The sequence below is a fragment of the Sinohyriopsis cumingii genome, chromosome 10, assembly GCF_028554795.1.
Source record: "Sinohyriopsis cumingii isolate HCF-2022 chromosome 10, ASM2855479v2, whole genome shotgun sequence".
Classification (NCBI taxonomy): domain Eukaryota; kingdom Metazoa; phylum Mollusca; class Bivalvia; order Unionida; family Unionidae; genus Sinohyriopsis; species Sinohyriopsis cumingii.
Genome location: NC_142970.1, coordinates 84335671 through 84357157, shown reverse-complemented (window position 1 = coordinate 84357157; position 21487 = coordinate 84335671). Strand labels below are relative to the sequence as shown.

Sequence of the window (21487 nt, the reverse complement as noted above, 5' to 3'; positions counted from 1 at the left end):
TAACAATATACATTGATCGATGACTTGTTAATAATATGCATTTATCGAATACTAATTAATAATATACAGTGATCGATGACTAGTTAACAATATGCATTGATCGATGACTAGTTAATAATATACATTGATAGATGACTAGTTAATAATATACATTGATCGAGGACTAGTTATTTATATGCACTGGTTGAGGATTAGCTAAGAATATACATTGATCGATGATTAGGTAATAATATATATCGATTGATGACTAGTTAACAATATACATTGATCGATGACTTGTTAATAATATACAGTGATCGATGACTAGTTAACAATATTCATTGATCGATGACTAGTTAATAATATACATTGATCGAGGACTAGTTATTTATATACACTGGTTGAGGACTAGTTAATAATATACATTGCTTGAGGAGTAGTTACTAATATATGTGTGATACAAGTTAGTATTGATACATAAACCAAAATGAAATGCGTGAGAACATTTTAAGTAATTTAGAACATGAGTTCACGAGGGAAACAGATGTAATTTAAATAACAATAGATTTAAGAATAATATAACCCCACCCCGTTAAAACAACTCTTGCTACGGAAACGACAACAAGGGAACAAACGACAACCGGCAATGGAAGCGAAGCAGACCAGGCAACTGGCTCTATGACGGATGGCAAGGACGTCCCCATCCCGATAGCGGAACTCCTGACGCCAAAAACATGGATCAGAGTTGGATTCTGGAACGTGCGAACGCTCAACCAGACTGGAAAACTGGCACAAGCAGTGAGCGAACTGAATCACTACAATTTGACCCTCATGGGTGTAACAGAAGCACGATGGACTGGTGCCGGCAAGCAGAAGTTGAACTCCGGAGAAGTCATCATCTGGTCCGGAAGGAAGGACACTGACCACCGGGAGGGGGTCGCCATCATTATCAGCAAGAACAAGACCAATACCGTTATACAGTGGAAGCCAGTGAACGAGCTCCTGCTGTACGCCAGGATGAACTCCAAGTACGCCAAGCTGTCTGTTGTTGTGGCATATGCACCAATAGACGACGCGGAAGAAGAGGACAAAGACACCTTTTAAGACGCTCTTCAAGCCGTTTTAGAGGACGTCCCTCGACATGACGTGCTGTTGCTACTTGGCGACTTCAACGCTAGGGTCGGCTGCGACAATAAAGACAGAGAGAGGACCATGGGGCGCAATGGAGTAGGTGTGATGACCGACAACGGGGAAAGACTGGTCAACTTTTGTGAAGAGAATGACTTGGTCATAGGAGGGACCCTGTTGGAGCACAAGGACATCCACAAGCTCACATGGACGTCACCAGACGGCAGAACTCAGAACCAGATCGACCACATCATCATCAACGGCTGATGGAAACACTCCCTGCACGATGTGCAAGTGATGCAGCATGCTGACATCGGCAGCGACCATAGTCGTCTGGTGGCCAAGGTGACTTTGAAGCGTTGGAAAGTCAGGATAAGGGTCTCCAGGAATCAGCGCTTCGATGTGGCCAAGCTGAAAGATCCAAAAGTGAAGGAAGAGTTTAGGCTGGCCCTAAGGAATAGGTTTAGTGTTCTAGAAGATGAGACAGCGCTGACCATCGACAATTTCAACAGAGTAATGAAGGAAGCAGGAGAAGTAGTTTTAGGTTATAGGAATAGTAAGAAGACAGAGTGGATATCAGGAGAGACGTGGACTCGCATAGAAGAGAGATGACAGATTAAGAAGAGACTTTTGGACTCCAGGTCACCAAGACTGAAAGAGAGAATTTCGAAGGAGTATAGAGGAAAAGACAAGGAGGTGAAGAAATCAGCAAGGAGAGACAGGAGAGAATACACAGAGAGACTGGCAAAGGAGGCGGAGGCAGCCGCAGAGCAGAAAGACATGAAGACGGTGTACCAGAACACCAAGAAGCTGAAGGGCGACTACGGCCAGCACCACGATCTTCCAGTGAGAGATGAAGATGGAACTCATGTCACAGTGGAGGAGGAGAAGCTAAAGAGGTGGAAGCAACACTTTGAGTCCATACTGAATCGCCCAGACCCACCAGTACTCGCTGACATTCCTGAAGCAGAGGAGGACCTTGACATCAACTGCGACGACATCACTGTTGAGGAGGTCAAGCAGGCCATCCACAAGCTGAAGAATGGGAAGGCACCTGGCAATGATGGAGCATGTCCCGAGATGCTGAAGGCAGAAGACACAAAGACTCCGCAGCTTCTTTGCCAGAGTCTCCAAAAGATCTGGGATAGTGAAGAAGCACCGAATGACTGGAAAACAGGAATCATCGTCAAACTTCCCAAGAAAGGAGATCTGGGGAACTGCAACAACTGGCGAGGATTCACCTTACTATCCATCTCCAGTAAGATTTTCAGTCGCATCGTTCTCCAATGCATCACATCAGCTGTGGACGGCATCCTACGCCAGGAACAGGCAGGCTTTAGGAAGGGCAAATCCTGCATCAACCACATCTTCGTTCTGAGACAGATCCTTGAGCAGTCTCATGAGTGGAATGGATCCCTTTATGTGATCATTGTGGACTTTGAGAAGGCCTTCGACAGCCTGCACCGAGCCTCTCAGTGGAAGATCCTACGACACTACGGCATCCCCCAGAAACTTGTCAACGTCATCAGGCCCCTGTACGAGAACTTTGAGTGCTGAGTCATCCACAACAACCTACTCACTGAACCATTCAAGGTGGAAACCGGAGTGAAGCAAGAATGCATTCTCTCGCCGATCCTCTTCTCGCTGGCCATTGACTGGATCATGCGCCGCACCACAGAGGGAAGGAGGCAAGGAATACAGTGGACGCTGACCTCAATGCTGGATGACCTGGATTATGCCGACGACATCGGGTTGCTGGCAAGCAGACACCAGGATATCCAACAGAAGACACAACAGTTGGTACAGTCAGCAAGCACCATAGGTCTTCGAGTCAACATAGGGAAGACACAAGTCTTGAGGAAGAACACTAGAGTGGGCGACCCAATCACCATCAACGACCAGCCTCTGCAAGAAGTAGACGAATTCACATACCTGAGCAGCAAGGTCGCCACGGATGGATATTGCACAAGGGAAGTCACCACAAGAATGAGCAACGCCAACCAGGCCTTCGCAATGCTGGAGGACAACAAAACTCAGCGCCCACACGAAGATCCGTATCTTCAAGAGCAACGTGCTGAGCGTCCTTTTGTACGGGTCAGAGTGTTGGAAGACCACTGCTAACATAGAACGCAAGCTCGAAGTCTTCCAGACCAAATGCCTGCGACGGATCATGAGGATCTTCTGGCCAAACATGATCTCGAACGAGGAACTCCGGCACAGAGCGGGCACAAGCACCATTGCTGAGACCATTGCAACTCGTCGACGGATATGGCTCGGCCACGTCTGCAGAATGCCCCCTGACTCACTACCAAGGGTGGCACGTGGAGACCTTAACGACTGAATTTAACGAGGAAATGGCTGTAAAGTATTGCTTTTGGGCGTAAATAGGAAGAATTACAAAAATCAATCGATAATAATATAAAGATTTTGACGAGAAATCAAACCTGTGCCTGGTGTATATTGCTTTACGATTTTATTATTTTTCCGGGCCATATGTATCTGGATAACATTAATTTTGTTTGCATTTAAGACGCTATTTAAATTGTTTGAGACGCAACCACATTATAGTGGCAGATGTTCGATGCAGAACAAAGAAAGGGTTTAAGTGAGAAAATACAAACAACAACATGGAGTTCACTGTGCTAACAACTTTTACAGGACAGAAGTTAAACTCATATGATTTATCATTATTTCATTCCGACGAATAATCCGACTTTTACAAATTGTTGCAAATGTTCATGGTGCTTAAATAACATGGGTTGATCTATATACTGGATTATACACTGGATTAGAGGCAAACAACCAACGTTTGCTTACTCATTAGACGTTTTAGAAAGTAGATCGGCTATATACAGTAGAAGAATCGGGTTTGTATTACATAGAAGAGAACAATGTTTTAACGATTGGATCGAAGCACATACCAAGCCGTCCTCTGTTATGATGGAAAATAACAACTGACAGCAACGTTAAGGAGTTGATATTTATTTGAAACGAGTGAATAACGGATATATTTCACGACGTTTGTGAACAGAATGAATATTTTCTTGAGTGACGATGTCATTAGTGAAAAGACTTGAGCAGCAGAGTGTGTGAACAGACCTTTTGATGAAACGTCATTTTGAAAACAAAGACATCATATGAAAAAAATATAAAACATACGGTCACTAACGCTAAACTGAAGCCTCTGACTTTACCGAGAGTTTCTCTCTAATTGGGTTATTTTTTTTGTTATGTTAATTTTGTCATTAGTGTTTTGTTTTTGTTTTTAATTTGTAAGCATCTTTTCATTTACCCTCCAGACGTTTTACTGAGGTCGCACCCTCTCTATTGCTATAATTAAATCATTATTCTATCAACCAATTATTTTATCAAGACCTACACGATATCGTGTTCTACGATCGTGCAAATTTATTTTATAAATCCGTGCGGAGCCGATTGTGCTTTTGAAAAGACGTTTTTGAACTTAATCATGTCCATATCCCCACTACACCAAGTCTGATGAATATTTCGCAGAGTATGTGTATCAACTCCATTAAACACAACTAAAATATTACAGTTATATCTGATCACTTTAGGTATTTGTGTATATCTCTGAGTAACATAAATCACATCAGTATTTTTATGCCTACCTCGAGAAAATATTCTTGCTGGATTTGTTTGTCAGCATTACGTCGTCGTATAATACGAGATTATTAATAAATCTATCCAATTCATCTACGGACGGTGCTTCATCAATATCATTTATAAAATTAATAATGTCGTCACCATCTTCATATAACAAGTTTGAATTTTCATTAAAATCTTTAAGTACATCGTAGCAAATCAGATCAGCTGATGGTACAACTAAATAAAACTTGTCCCACTTTGACAATCTCATTATCAAATTAAGTAATAATTGCGTTTTACCTGATCCGGAAGGACCTGTTATTATCATTCTGATAGAACTCGGTAATGCTGAAATATGTTTTACTGGCTCTTGCTTTCGTGTCGCTGAGAAATCAATGACATCCATATTATATAAATATAATAAATATGAATCTATTGTGTTCGATGTAGAGCATCCACCCCATACAGTGGATTGACAACAATCCTAACAATAAATAAAAGACATGTACTTACAAGTAAATGTGTAAAACGTGATATCGCTACTTTATTAGCAAAATTAACAGAACTCCTTGGGCTAAATACCCAGGAGAAAAATATCTTCCAGGATAAAATTATTGAGGTCATGGAACTCGACTTGATAACCAAAATCAACCAAGACCTGGTGAATATCCAGTAAATACAATTGATAAAGCGTGTCATATTCATGATGTTGCGTATAAAAGCAATGATTTACAAAAAAGTCATGTTGCAGATGTGGAATTAATTCATGCATTAAATTCCATGAAAGTTTTATCTTGTAAAGAAAATTAGCTAGATTGGCAATAAAATATGCGACGAAAGGTAAATTATTATTCGGAGCCGGTAATTAATTAACCAATTATTAAAATAATGGAATTGATTTATTATAGCCCAAGAGGAGATTGGAAAGGTAGAGAAGCTATTAGTAAACTCGCTGATGCAGCAAATGTCACACGTTCTGCTGCTGAAGCGTAGTTAGCATGACAGGCAATATGGCAAAGTTATCGACCACCACTTAACAAAAATTCACCATGCACGTTTTGATGTCAGCACTCCTAATGAAGTTCATCAAGCAGATATTTTATTTTTACCACACCACACCATACTATCAAAACTGGTAGACTTCAATTAACATACAAATGCACGTTGACTGTCGTTGACGTTGCATGTAGAACCACTAAAGATGCAGAACCACTATCAACTAAAAAAGCTGCTGAAGTTGTATCTGCTTTTGAACGAATTTATCAACGCGGTCCCTTATGATGGCCACAACTATTACAGGTTGATCCTGACAAAGAATTTCTTGGTGTAGTATCATCTCTGATGAAAAACTTAATGTCAAAATCAGACGAGGACATACTGCAATACATCGTGATCAGGCAATTGTTGAATGATTTAATCGAACACTTGCTGAGTGGTTATTTGGATATCTATGCAAAGGAAATAATTCAGAAAGATACGAGATCTCGCCAATGGATTGCAAGATTACCAAGTGTAATAGTTTGCATTAAAAAAGGAAATTTTTGAACTGCCATGACACCTATTAATGCGATTAAAAAAAAACATATACCAATACAATGACATGACTTTTCAAAACAACCAGTATTATGTAATTTGACTAAGATATTTATACGAACCCAGTGAACATGAAGGTGGTAAAACAGCAACTGTTCCTATTTGGAGTATTACAACAAATACAATTTCTAGCGTGGTAAGATCCACAGGTAGACCTGCAATCTACAGACTAGATTCAACTGCTCCTCAATGTGGATTTGTACGTGAAGAATTACAAGTAATTCCTGAAGACACACAATTACCACCACATTCTGTTTTGTGAACTAGCACCTCGACGTCGATTACATTCAAGACAGGTCAGCATCACATTTTCACATGTATGACGAAAACTTACTACTATTATTACACACACACACACACACATACATTTTTATGGGGGAATTCTAATATCCAAGACCCAGAAAGATTGTTCAAGCTATGCTAAAAATGTAAATCACACACACACACACAATTTTGTATGGGGGGATTCCAATGTCCTAGACACAGAAAGATTGTTCAAACTATGTTAAAAATATAAATCACACACACAAACACATTTTGTATGGGGGCATTCCAATATCCAAGACCCAGAAAGATTCTTCAAACTATGTTAAAAATGCAAATCACACACGCACACACACACACACATGCACATTTTGTATGGGGGGATTCCAATGTTCTAGACCAAGACCTAAATAAACAGGTTTGCATTAATATTGATCTGGGTGCTTAAATCCACAATTGTAGAAAAAATATTAGTATTCTGTTGTTTACAAAATTAATGAACTTAAATTTGGACAAGGTCAGTTACAAACTACAATTTGCATAACACATTATATATATATATATATATATATATATATATATATATATATATATATATATATATATATATATAATGTGTGTGTGTGTGAAGTTTATAAGTGGAACTATATTTAAAGGTTTATGAATCATTATTATCATTATTTCTTTTTTTTACTTTTTCCCGTTTACTTTTCATAGTAACATTTCAGTTAAGGGGGCAATGATGTTATCAGTTAAATGCATTCTGTGTTACTTTTCTTTAAAGGAAAACTTTCATAATAAAGTTCAATGTAACAAAGTACCCCTGCACCCCTGTTTTGTAGCACTGTACTGTTATGCCATACAGATTTCTCTGCGATGGGCCTGGAATATACTTCTGTCGTATCGGATGTAAAATGATAGTAGACAGAACATAGTTTGCTTTTCTCACACAATACTGTCTCTTGGTCTCAAAGCTCTACGCAATGCATCATTCCGCTTCCAATAATAAAAGAATAAACCATACTCTAGAAGGATCGCCCTACTTTAATCACAATCATGTTTACTTGACTTGATTCGTGCCCACATGGACCCTTAACTTGGAAATGCAATATCAATTGATAAGACCTCTCCATAACAAAAACTAAAATAAAAAAAAACAAAAATAAAAATAAAAATATGCAAGGTAGCTATCCATTACTGTGCAATGGTCTTCAATTGTATCTACAATAATTCTGATCATATGAAAGAGATTAATAGGTTTTATGCATATATTGTCACAAATGATAAAATGATCAATGAATTTATGAAATATACTTTAAATACAAAATGCCTATTTATATTAATTTTTAAAAAGCTGATACTCAAGACAGGAATTATCCCAGATTGCTGGCATGCAAGCACATTAAGTCCTATTTATGAATGATGCACTGATCCAACTCACCCTGAAAGTCATCTTCCACAAATAATTGTAAGCGGCCTCAGTATTCACGGTTATTCTAAATACAATAAACTATTGGAAAAGCAGAACTGGATACTCAACAATGGATCGTTGAATTTGCTTTATCTACCTGAATATAATGCTGAAATAATAATTTTAAAAAAAACCCCACAACAAACAAATAATTCTGTACTTTTTTGTTCGATTTAGCAAAGCATCTGATTTTTTTTGGTGTTCAGGTAAATGTAAATCACACACACACATACAATTTTTTATGGGGGGATTCCAATGACCTAGACTCAAACCTAAATAAGTAGATGAAATTACTCAGAAGGAATGTCAACGACAAGGGTTTTAGAATTATTCAGAAGTTGTATGTACACAGGAGGTCCAATGTAATGTTGCTTGCCAGAGAACATTGGTTTTGTGTTCTTGTGTTTTTTTTTTGTTTGTTTTTAAATGTTGTTCTTTTGTTTTCTTTTCTTCCAAAGTTCCAAATTTTTATGCAAGGAGGAAATCTCTCCCCTTATTATTTTCATTCATTGTTTGTTACAAGGACAAACTTTTACTGATAGAGGAAAATGGCATGGTATGCAATCCAGTTGAGGCTCACCATTCATGAGTTATGTATGTGTGCCGGCACAGTGCCACTTCGTTTCTTCGATATGTTCTATATGATGGATGCTACTATCCTATATTTCGTTTGATGTTCTTAAATTTGCTCTGGAGTTTTCATTCCATATATTTTGCTAAGTGCTGATTTATACACTATTTGTTGTCGGTACAGTGAATATTCCATTCGGAAACGGTTGACGGCAGGGCGAATTAACATCCGGTTAGATGTGTGAAAAAAAGATATTTGTAAACGTAAACAATAGATGTTATAACAAAAATATTCGATGAAAATCAATGAATATTTGACCTTTAATTTTCAATGCTTTATCTTTGAAACAAAAATATATTTTTACAAATCTGACACTTTTACTACCCTGAAATCATTGCTTACATTCCTGTAAGTGATACACGATGTCTTGTCATTATGAGACTGCTAAAGTTATTATGATGTAATAAAACCATGGGCTTGAAGTCAGTTCTAAGTAGTTCTTACATCTGCAGCCTATTGGTGCCGCTCTATAGTTTGGTATTTTGCATTTAGAATTTTAAAGAAAAAGAATTTCCCCGGCCTTCCTCACTGGTTATACTGGCTATTTAAAAAAGACCCTGTATATCTTAGGTACAGTTTGAAGAACATTGAATTCCCTTTATTTTTGTGTATGATTGATGGGTGTAATATGGTTTATAGAGTATACAGCTTGGCCTTACTCCAGATGTGCATCTTCAAAACAGTGCTAGCTCCACTTAGTCATGTTCACCTCCTGGGGTAAATTGTATAAAAATAGAGCCGATAATGTTTTTTTTTATTATTATACATTTTATATATTTGGTAATTCATTCATTGCACTTTCAGAAGCTGGTATTGTCTAGTCTCACAAAATTCTTTTTCCCTGTTTTAATAGCTGCTACGGATAGTGTACTTTAGACTAAATCAGGCTGACTTTTTAGCACAAGAGAGCAGTCATTTTAGGTAGCTGTGTGCTAAGATCATACAATTTCAAAAGTACAATATCCATAGAAATATCATCTACATTACATTAATATAGTAATAGAGGTATGACAAGATTCTCTCCACTCTGCATGTTTTAATTTTAAAATAAAAAAAATTTAAAGCATGAATATTGTTTATTTGTATTTTGCACTTGGTATAAGATGCATATTAAAGATAAAAATTATTATGATGACATTTCAATTTTAAGTTGTAGAAGCTTTTCAAAAGCAAATATGGAAATTAAATAATACAAGCACCATGTACTATTTAATTTCCATATATTCAATTGCACAAAAAGACAAGCATAGTTTCTCCGACTAGAAATTAAATCAACCTTACAGCTCACTTAAAGAATCAATTTTAGATGTTTGGCTAACTTAAAGTAAGCTTTTGCAATTAATCAAATGAAAATCAAACAAAAAGCAAACCAATCTAATAGATTACAAGTAAAATTTTTAGAAGTGTGATCTTTAAAAAAATTAGATTAGACTTGCATGTACATCATAAGGTTCTCAATGAATATACACATATATATTTGTTTTGTATATGGATATGACATACATTCTTTTTGTACATCTCAATAACAAAAATAAATGGAGTGGTGTCCAGATCTGAATGACCACGTTCAATTGCACAAAAAGACAAGCATAGTTTCTCTGACTAGAAATTAAATCAGCCTTACAGCTCACTTTATTTCTGGCTGTCAAATGAACTAAATTCAGTAAGGATGATTAATAAACAGTGACTGTTAAATGGTCTGTGATTGAAACCAAATTTACATGCACAACTTCCACTGAACTCTGACAATCATTAGCTATTGTCACCTAAACAAACAGTCTGTACAAAAGGACTCAATCACTAACACTGGTCAAAGCAATCCTTACTGAACACTTCCTTGTCATATACAAGTGAAATACTAATTGAACATTCTATACAGAAAAAAAATTAAAGTTAGTAAAAGAAATACAGACTAATAATCTGTAAAAATAGAACATGCTGTCTGAATGGTCTCATATCAAGGCAAAATCCATGATCCACACTCCTAGCAATGCGGGGAAAGTATTATGTAATTCTTGCTTTAATTTATTATTGCTACTTTCTTAACTGGACAACATATACATGCAATATACTACAAAAATAGCTTTGTACAGTTCAGCTACAAAACAAAATACCAACCCAAAAGTCAACAATTAATTGTTATTGTCATTTTAGTCTAAAAATGTTATGACACAAGTGTCAAGTTTTACATAATATATAGAATTATCAATAATTGAACAGAAAAACCCAAGCAATCAAACTCACATTAATATTTTTAAAAATGCAGAATACAAAAGATACATTATGTTTTTTTTCTCTCTCTAAACTCTGGTAAAGGCATCAAAATATCATATAAAAGTCCTGCTATTAAATTCCTTGTTTTAGTATCTTTACCAGTTTCAAGCATTCTTTTAAAATACAAACTTGTCACAACTAGAAAAGATAACAATTTTCCATTCTTGTTTTATTTTAACAGGACTGAGATGAAATATTTAAGATCCTCAGCGTTTGCTGATGGTTATCCAAACTTCATCCTCTGGATGGGTAACCAGACCATGCACAGGGATCACTACTTGACCTTCAACCATGTGAACTTTGAACTTTTTCAGAAGGGTTGACATGCACACTGAGGCTTCTGCATAACTAAATCTGTGCCCAGGGCAAATTCTCTTTCCAGCAAATCCAAAGGGTGAGAAGGCAAGAGTTGGTCTTTTTTTTGTGTTCTCAGGACTGAATCGATCTGGGTCAAATTTATTTGGCAGAGGCCAGATTTTCTCATCCTGCAGCACCACTCCCAGAGCATGTATCAGAGGAGTATTTTTAGGAATTTTGTGTCCACCAAGCTCTGAGTCAAAGTCCTGGAATCTGGCTGCCCATGGGGCTACAACAGCACACCTTAGTGTTTCATCTTGCACCTGTCTCAAGTATACAAGTTCTCCTATATTTGTATGGTCCACATCTTCGTTTCCAAGCACTGATTGAATCTCTTCATACAACTTTTGCTGGACATCCTGATGGCTTGCCAGGAAGTAGAAAGCCCAAGTTAGTAAATTGGCAGTGGTGTGAAATCCTCCTATTACAAAGGCTATTGAGTCAGACAACTGAATTTCTTCATCTTCAGTAGTATCCAGAATTATATCAATCAATATTTCCTCTCCATTTTTGGGTCGATTTTTTTTCCTATCCTTTATCACTTCAATTATTTGTTTCTTAAGGGAATTGAGTGCATCTTCAAAAATTTTCTCTCTCATGGCATCAGGTGACTCTACCAATCGTCTTTCCATCTCAGTCCAGCACACATCATATTTTCTTCTAAACTTCAATATCTTTTTGTCATCGTTGATGTTCTTCCCAAACAGGGTTATCAGAACTGCTTTCAGGGCAAATGATGACATGTACATACTCAGGGACACGTGTTCCTCCTTTGTCAAAGTCAACCACTTATTAGCAAGTTCATCTGCGACCTCTTGAAAAGATTGGTAAAAGTTTCTAATGGCATCATGGGATAATGCTTTGTCATACAAAGCACGTCTACTGCGCCCATCACTCCCATTAGCATACTGAATGCACTTTGGTCCAATGATCGGCTCGAAAAGCTTGAAAAGCTCGGGAGGCCTATCAAAAACTCCTTGATGTTCCTTGAAGAGTTCTGGTGAAGCAATGCTGACAACACATTTCTTTCCCATCCAGAAAGAGACTATATCACCAAACCTTTTGTGAAGGTCAGTGAGAAACTCATGTAAACTGCCAGCTCTTGAAATGTCAGTCAAGTTTCCATCCTCTTTGGTGGTTGGCTCAAGCCCTGGTATCGAAATAGGCTTACTGGATCCGGGGTAAAGATATATAACGGCAATAAGGAGTGCCAGGACAAATGTCACGGCAAATATTGCGTATTCCAGCATATTTTAATGTATCTATCTTACTGCAGCAAATATTGATACAATCAGTAATGCATATTTTAAATACAAAGTTCACCTCACATACGTTACTCACTCACTAGTACATAATAATCGGTGAGCCCGCCCCCCCTTGTAGCGTGTGCTGGAAAAGTAAAAAGATATTCCGAATGAATGAGTTACTTCTACATCCCGAAAGAGTACGAGCGTCAAGGAGTGTGCTGATTTCAGGCGTCTAAGTGATGGATTTCCGGAAACATGACGTGACTTGGCACACGCTCCGTTGACGTGCAACATCTAAACAAACAATCATCATATGAAAACAAAAGTATTTCACAGTGAAAAACCATAGATATTTCTAAATGGCTTTGAAGACTATTATTCTTATCGGTGGGCCAATGAAAGGTACACTCATTCCGAAAGCATAAAATGTTTCTAGATGAAAACGGTACCTTGTTATCTAGGACCAATCTGTCATGTCCTGTAGTACTATTATATTCACACACCGTCCCGTTTTTTTTTTTAAATATATTTATTTGTTGTAATACCAACACCCCACTTAACGATGTCAAAAACCAAAAGCTTGAGAAAACAACGTACTGTTATTTCATTCATCAGTTTCGATTTCCCCCCCCCCCCCCCGGATTGTTGCAATTGGAGTTCCAAGCGCCGTCAACTTGTTGGTATTTTAATCGAGCAAGGGTTTCTTCATTAACACGGTCACCATATGTGCATGTCAGTGTTTTCATGCAAAAAATTTGATTTAATTCAGTGTCTTTGATAGACTCAATAACGTCGTAAATTTTGGAATTCTCTCTTTGAACACTTGCATGCAACTGTTCTTCCTTTTCAGTTAATATCTTTTTAGAAATATTAAATCCTGACATTGCAAATATTGGACACATTTGATGTAATTTTTACTGAAATGGACTAATCTGGAATCCAGATAATGGCCAAGCCGTATGTATGCTTGTTTATGTTTAGAGTTCCTGTTTGGTTTGAAATGCCAATAAGTTGACAATGTTATTGACCCCCTGGCAGCAGTCAGGTTAGAAATTTTAAATTGATGAATGAAATAACAACATTTTAAGTGGTTTTCATATCCTTGATGTTGGTGTACTATACTGCTGTCTATTGACATATCTATTATATTAATTTTATTGTCTGTTCATACACCAGCTCAAGTTGTACTAAAACATTTCATAATGTCTGTTATTGCCATGATTCCTTTATTTCATCTTCATGGTTTTGGTTATTTGCTGTGGTGTCCATATAGTTGAATAAATCACTCTTCAATAAACTAATGTGATCGATAAATAGCAGTATATGCACACTGTAGGCAATAACTGATCTGTTGTTTTGCTTTGTCAATGATAGGTACAAGATTTAGACCCCTCTCATTGGATTTGCCCAAACCGTTGTTTCCAGTTGCTGGGTTCCCAGTGATTTATCACCATATAGAGGCAGCTAGTAAGGTAATCCTGCAACAAACATCAGTCATATTACTTTCTTTTACAGGTGATACTCAATTTATGCCATAGATGCCTTCCTGATGTTATTGCCAAAATCAGAATTGGTGTAAGCTGAAAGTAATTTTCCAATAGAATACTTGTTCATTAAGGAAAATCTGTGGCAAATTATACATCTAAGCTGTCCAGTAATGATTATTTTTGCATAATTTTCAAACAAAATTAATACATATACTACGTATGTGAGATGCATGCAGGTCATAGCATCAGGCACCAATAATGGCATAAAAATGAGCACTGTGGTGAAATTAAGTTATTTCTGTATTATATATGATGTTAAAATGAAAACACTTAAATTGGTGATTGTGACTGTCAGCTGTACTGCTTTCAAGCGTATAAGTTTCATTGGCTTTTGGTAATTCACATTTTCATTGATACCATATTTACTTGCATAGAGCTGGAGTCACACAGACCCAGATCTTCTGTTGCATAATGATCTGACTGATCACAGATATGTGCAGTTTGTTAGAAGTGATCAGTATAACAAACAGCATAGATTTGAATGTCATTGCTGTATGCAATGGCAGATCAGGGTCTGTGTTGTTAACAGCTGGACTCAGCTTATAAATAAGTGTATACAGGATCCAGATTCATACATTGGGGAAGGGGTCCTGTTGTGTCCACAGAAGGATCATTGTTCATTAAGACCATAAATTTATGATTTATAACCAACAAATTTCATTGCATTTAGTGTGTGTGATGTTGATTATTTAATATATTTTTAACAATTTTCAGTGATATTGCTATGATGTATTCAGTGTGGCAGTTTATAGTAATGTCTAGCACTGGGGCATCATGCTGTAGACCTGTAGGATCATGTTCCACCCTGTCACATAATCATGAGACCGGACCAACAAGTCCAAGCACTAACCTCTTAATGCTGAGTGCCTAGTGAGTCAGCTGCCTGTACCATTTTGATAATTTTTGGGTGTTATCCAACTAGAGTTCAAACAAACGACCTTCTGCATCCAATGTAGATGTACTAACCCATGGCATTTAGTACCATATCAAACTGTAACCTTACCGAATTTCTGTTGGAACTGGTGATTAATGGATTACACACTGTTTCTACCATCCATAAAAATCCGGGAAAAGCCCAAAAGTGTTTTCATGTCAAGAGTTTAGAACAGTTATGGATATTTAAAAGAATCACAGTATACAGTCAAAAGAAATGATTAAAATTTGTCAGCATGCAGTTTGTTATTTCTTTTATCGGATTGTTGTAAAGTTGCGATGATATTGTACTGAATTTAGAGAGCATGTTGATTAATAAAGAAAGTGTTGACACTGAAACCTGTAATTTGCTATTTACACTATTGATATGGTAGGCAGGGAATCTTTGAGTAGGGTACCAACACCTAGGCAAGATATTTATCAGGCAGAGCCAGAAAGCATCCAGTAAGCACGGAACACACTCAAGAAACTGGATAACATTTTGTGGACTTTTAAAAAAATTAACTTTTTTAAATAGAAAGTATTGCTGTCCTCAGCTTGAAGACCGCTCCAGTGGCCTAGTGCTTAGAGCATCCACCCCTGGCTGAGTCATACCAAAGACTTATGAAAATGGTACTCACAGCTGCCTTACTAGGTGTAAAGCATGAAGAGATAACTGTTTTGGCCAGTTGACCTTGTGTCAGGATAATGCGACTGGGTGTGACACATGCTACATGTCTGCGACATGATGCCCCAGTGCTAGACATTACTATAAACTGCCACACTGCTGACATTGTAGCAATATGACTGACAAATTGTCACACACACAAAACTTTAGGATGATTCACAATCTTGAAAAGGAACAGGTGTAGTTAACAGATTAACATTTGTAAGTAAATAACTAAGAAATGACTCTTCAAAATTTGTATTGTTACGCAAGTTCCATTGGCCTGAATATCAGTTACAACATTCTTTTTGGCCACCATATTGGCATACATGATACATGTCGAATGTGTGATTATAGGAGCATTAATATAATTATAATTGTAAGATTCAAAATTAATTTGTGTTCAGTGAACTGTTTTGTAATAATAAATTAATAACTTTGTAATGAAAAATTAAAAATGCTGTTAATATCATTACATTCATAAGATTACTCAGGAATTTCCATACATTCCTTGCTGAAGGAAACCACTGGCATATTGGTACAGTGAGAAGTATTCTGGTATGTATACCCATATTACTACACACTTCTAATATTTGGTGCCAGTTGGAACATTTTAGATGAGCATGAATCTCACAAGACTGGCAGACAGACTAGTAGATGCATCTATAAAGAAATCAGGGTTAATAAAGAAAACAACATCAAAAAGACTGTGAGATTCATGGAATGAACCATGTAAAAGGACAGTCCATTGGGTTGATAAAACAAGAAAACAATGGAATATTGTTAGCTTTAAGCACATTGTGTCATGACTGGAAGGAAAAATGCAATGGCATCCCAAGAAACAATGTCTGGAACTAAATGATTTTGATTGAAATCAGCTGTGTAGAAATTGTTAAAGTTTGTTTTCTTCTTGTATTGTCTTAGAAAATACATAGACTTGACATTGAATTAAGCTTATTAAAACAATTAATATAGAAAAGAAAGTGGAATCTCCTCCTCGATTTCTTTTCTCCACACACAAAATAACTGTCAAGGCAGAGGCATTGAGAATTCTTACAATTGTAATATCAAAATCACAATTATTGTGGTTATCAATTGCCTCAATTTTTAATTCACTTGTTATAATACTAAATATTTCACAGTGAATAAACGTTGGCAATCTGGTGATATGTATATTGGTGACACAACAATACACACATAGCAATCTTAATTGTTGCATGAAAAAAGTGTTATTATTGTGACTCCTAATTTTAGGGCTTGGACTGCAACTTTTCCAAGTAAGGAGTCCAGGAATGCGCTTTCCAAAATCCTATGTTGAACCCTACTTACGGATAAATTGTTATTAGTAATTACAAAGAAGTTTAAAATATGTATTTGATTTTTCAGACCAAATGATAAAGATCAGTTCACAATATTCATTGGTACATGTAGTAAAAAAAATCTGGAAATTCTTTGAATCTGCCAACTGTCCATCAGTTTGCACAAGTTTGTTATCACTATTCCTCATAACCTACAATCACATGGAAATGTGACTGCTATCTCACTTCGCACTAATGTGGCATAACAGCAATAATTATTAGTATTATTATTACTGTAGTTATTATTGGCTCTAGTGAGAATAGACCAGGCTAGCTTAAAGGATGGCGACTGCTGCGGTGGCCTAAGTGGTTAGAGCATTAACCTTGGATATGGGAGGGTCGTGGATTTGAACCATGGTCAAGTCATACCAAAGACTTATAAAAATGGTACTAGCAGTAGCCTTGCTTGGCATTCAGCGTTAAAAGGTTAGTGTTGGGACTAGTAAGCCTGGTGTTAAGATAATGTGAATGGGTGGGACATGATGCTACATATCTGCCTCATGATGCCACAGTGCTAGACTATAAACTGCCACACTGCAGACATAACGATATGATTGAAAGGTTGTTAAAGCTACATTAAAAATGTAAATCAGACACACACACACATAAAGGATGGCCTATCCATTTGTCTGAAAACAAGTTTGTTATTGCTTGTCCTTCTATTCTACTTGGTTGTTGTTGTTGTGGCGTTTAACGCTATTTTTCAGCACACGATAAGCTATACATAGTGGCCAGTATTAATGGTGGAGGAAGAACCTGGGAAAACCCCGGAAAGAACCACAGACCTTCGAGAAGCTACTGGCAAGCTTTCTCACATACCCACATTGGCTGAATCCAAGACTCGAACCCACGCAGACAGAGGTGAGATGGCAGTGATCTGTAATGGAGAGTGCTTTTGACCACTCGGCCACTTACTCTACTTGGATGATTGCACTAAAACTTTGCACACACATTCATTGGAAGGCTTTGCATTTTCCAGATGATAATGGTGGCACAGTATGACCATCACAGTGGCCATCTTGAAAACCTTTGTTGTTGCTACTCCTCCTGAATCAATGGTCCTGTAAGTATGGGGTTTCTTTGCAAGACTCATTATGATGTCTTATTTGGCTCTAACGAAAATGGTGGCACAGTATGACAACCTCAGTGGCCATCTTGAAAACCTTTGTTATTGCTGCCCCTCCTGAATGAATGGTCCTTTACTCATGGGGTTTCTCTGCAAGACTCATTATGATGTCTTTTTTGGCCCTAATGAAAATGGTGACAGTCTGAAATCCATGCCAGCCATCTTGAAAATATTCCTATGCTGTCCAGTTGGTATTGAATGAAAATGGTGCTGATCTGACAGCAATCATGGTGGCCATCTTGTTACCATTAGTTTTTCTCTGGATGACTTCTCCGTTCCAGCTGGTCCTAAATGAAAAACAATTACAAAGATCTGAGGGGCCCCGAGTGGCTGAGTGGTCTACGGAACTCACCATTCCGGATTACTGCCATCTCACCTCTGTCTGAGTGGGTTTGAGTCCAAGGCTTAGTTAGCGTGGGTACGTGGGAAGGCCTGCTAGTAGCTTCTCGTGGATCGATGGTTATTCCCTGGGTTTTCCAGGGTTCTTCCTCCACCAGTTATGCTGGCCGCCATGTATATATCCTATCTTGTGCTGAAAAATGGTGTTAAACCCTAGAACAACAACAACAGCAAAGATCCGACCTCAAATATGGTGACAGTAGTGGTTATAAAAAATCTTTTCACATCTTTTCTAAGATGTTCATATTGATGTGGGATTTTCACCATAATTTTTCATATGAATGTTGCTGATCTGAAAGATGGTTTTGGTTGCCAAAGCAGGCAGCTGGAAAGTGTTTTTGTCCTGAATGGATGGTCATGTTGACATGGTATTTTCACTGAAGACTTCAAATGATATCTCATTGGTCCTGAATGATGATGGTGCCAATTTTATATACAAATGGCTGCCAATTTAAAAAATCTTGTTTATCACTCATGAGTGGTTTTAACACATTAACCACTGGTCTAAGGCAGACCGGTATGAACTGCAAATAGACAGATGAACCTTTGCAAAAAGTAGGGTAAGATGGGCATTTGGAATAAAGAGTGGTCTCCATACAAAAATAATGGGTCTGTTAAGCGAAAAAAAAGATAAAGAACTTTTATCCTTCTGCTCATTCGCAAGCCAAATAGCCAATGAAAAATGATGTTTCTAACACAACTAGGCAGTATGTTATTGGAAGATCACCTGGAAGTTGGTGTTTTAGGATGTATTCATAAATAGCTTTCAAAATGTGTTTCCTACTTGAATTTCAGACGAAAATGACAAAAACCTACAGGGGTTAATGTGTTAATACTCATTATCTAAAAACATGTTATTGTCTTATCTTGTATTCCTGAAAATTCTTTTTAAGTCAGTTGAATATTAGTCTCTTCAAGAGACTCCTGTTATTAATATTGCTATTTATTGTTATTATTATTATTATTATTATTGTCAGTATTATTATTATCATTATTATTATTATTATTATTATTATTATTATTATTATTATTATTCTCAGGTTCCTAACATGAAGGAGATTATCTTGATAGGATTCTACCAAGCACAAGAAGATCTCACAAAATTTATCATTAACGTCCAGCATGAATTCAAAATCCAAGTCAGGTAAACCTTCTCATCACATCAATGAATGTAATACACTGTCATGAATTCAAAATCCAAGTCAGGTAAACCTTCTCATATCATATCAATGAATGTAATACACTGTCATGAATTCAAAATCCAAGTCGGGTAAACTTTATTATAGAACATCAGTCAGTGTAATGCACAATCATGAATTCAAAATCAAAATCATCAATAGTGCATCAATGAACGTAACACACTGTCATGAATTCAAAATCCAAGTTAGCATCAATAATACATCAGTGAATAATACACTGTCATGAATTCAAAATCCAAGTTAGCATCAATAATACATCAGTGAATAACACACTGTCATGAATTCAAAATCCAAGTTAGCATCAATAATACATCAGTGAATAACACACTGTCATGAATTCAAAATCCAAGTTGGGTAAACCTTATACCACATCAGTAAATGTAACACACTATCATGAATTCAAAATCTGAATCAGGATTCAGTAGTGTGTTAGTGAATGTAACAAACTGTCATAAATTTAAAATCCAAGTCGGGTAAATCTCCACCACATCATTGAATGTAACACTCTATCATGAATTCCAAATCCAAATCAGGTAAAATTTATTATAGAACATCAGTGAATGTATCACACAATCATGAATTCCAAATCCAAGTCAGGTAACCTTGTCATACCATATCAGTGAATGTAATGAATGTTCTAATCCTTTGAACTATGTAAAATATTATAGAATTTGAATCCAGTTGACTTCATCATTATGAGATACACAGCCACACTTTATGCTGTTTTCATTTTTGGCATGAAATTTCATAAAATATGCTTGACAGTAGATTTCTGTAAGCAGATTATGTGATTCCAACTGTTACTGGAGGATTTAATAGCAACAAGGACTTTGGGATTAATGGGAATTCATGCAAATGCGTTCTGGATTATATCAGTGTGGTACATCAGGACATTCAAGACTCTTGGTACATCAACACATTAAAGCATATTTAAATTAATTCAGAACAGTATATACTTCTGGATTTGTGATGGAACGTTTAGGATTATTTTAGGATTTAATTGACAGTATTGTGTATTTTGAGTTTTCATTTTGTATTTTAAGGAATTAAATTATTTGTTGATTTTACTAAACTTGTTGGTTTTGCTTCTTTCTAAAACAAAATTTAAGGCCTGGAGTAGTTACACTTGAATCAGATGATTAACACTTGTTTTGAAGTGTAGATACAATTTAGATACAGTAAAATCAAAATCTTTGTTGTCATTGGATCTGCTTTCTCATTATGCCCTTTGAAAAGGCACTAAGCTTCCATTTCCTTTCCATGATATAGCCAACAATGTATTCAAATGCTATTAAAAGATACACAAATACAAATTGTTTTATTTATTATGGTGCAGATATGTTCCATTTATAGTAAATTTGCTAAAATTCAATGACACCTGAATAATACGAATTAAAATAAATTCTTGCAAAGTCTTATCACATATATTTTTGCAATGTTTCAGATATCTGCAAGAGTACACTTCGCTTGGCACTGCTGGAGGCATTTACCATTTTCGTGACCAAATTCTGATGGGAAATCCACAGTATTTTTTTGTGATGAATTCTGATGTATGTGGAGACTTCCCTCTCATGGAGATGCTTGAATTTCACAAACAAAGACCAACTGGGACCTTTTGTACTATTCTTGGCACAGAGGTATTGTATTCTGTCCCCTTCCTACACAACACACACGATACATTTAAAAAAGATATTGTTTTCCAGTATTGGAATTTTGTTCCACTATTAAC

At 36.7% G+C, this 21487-nt stretch overlaps 3 protein-coding genes across 5 annotated transcripts in view; 2 read left to right on the top strand and 1 right to left on the bottom strand.

Annotated features, from left to right (window-relative positions):
* Positions 1-657: 657 nt before the first annotated feature.
* On the top strand, positions 658-1083 carry LOC149790492 (protein CFDP2-like). Its single transcript, XM_089973229.1, has one exon. The coding sequence runs from the start codon at positions 658-660 to the stop codon at positions 1081-1083; it is 426 nt and encodes a 141-aa protein (XP_089829355.1).
* Positions 1084-8918: 7835 nt separating this feature from the next.
* LOC149790491 (cytochrome P450 20A1-like) lies at positions 8919-12706 on the bottom strand. The gene has a single exon (XM_089972538.1). It carries the CDS (start codon positions 12551-12553, stop codon positions 11153-11155), a length of 1401 nt encoding a protein of 466 aa, XP_089828664.1. The 5' UTR covers positions 12554-12706; the 3' UTR covers positions 8919-11152.
* A 78-nt stretch (positions 12707-12784) lies between these two features.
* Positions 12785-21487, top strand: part of LOC149790490 (mannose-1-phosphate guanyltransferase alpha-A-like) — a 48426-nt gene continuing 39723 nt past the window's right edge. For all 3 annotated transcript variants that reach the window (XM_089972537.1, XM_089972534.1, XM_089972535.1), the window contains exons 1-4: positions 12785-12952; positions 13925-14022; positions 19600-19703; positions 21203-21395. In XM_089972537.1, the coding sequence (XP_089828663.1) occupies positions 12910-12952; positions 13925-14022; positions 19600-19703; positions 21203-21395 (438 nt within the window). In that variant the 5' untranslated portion in view covers positions 12785-12909. The remainder of the gene's footprint in view (positions 12953-13924; positions 14023-19599; positions 19704-21202; positions 21396-21487) is intronic.

Coding starts and splice junctions, on each gene's coding strand:
- LOC149790492 (XM_089973229.1), top strand. CDS start 658: ATGACGGATGGCAAGGACGTCCCCATCCCGATAGCGGAACTCCTGACG.
- LOC149790491 (XM_089972538.1), bottom strand. CDS start 12,553: ATGCTGGAATACGCAATATTTGCCGTGACATTTGTCCTGGCACTCCTT.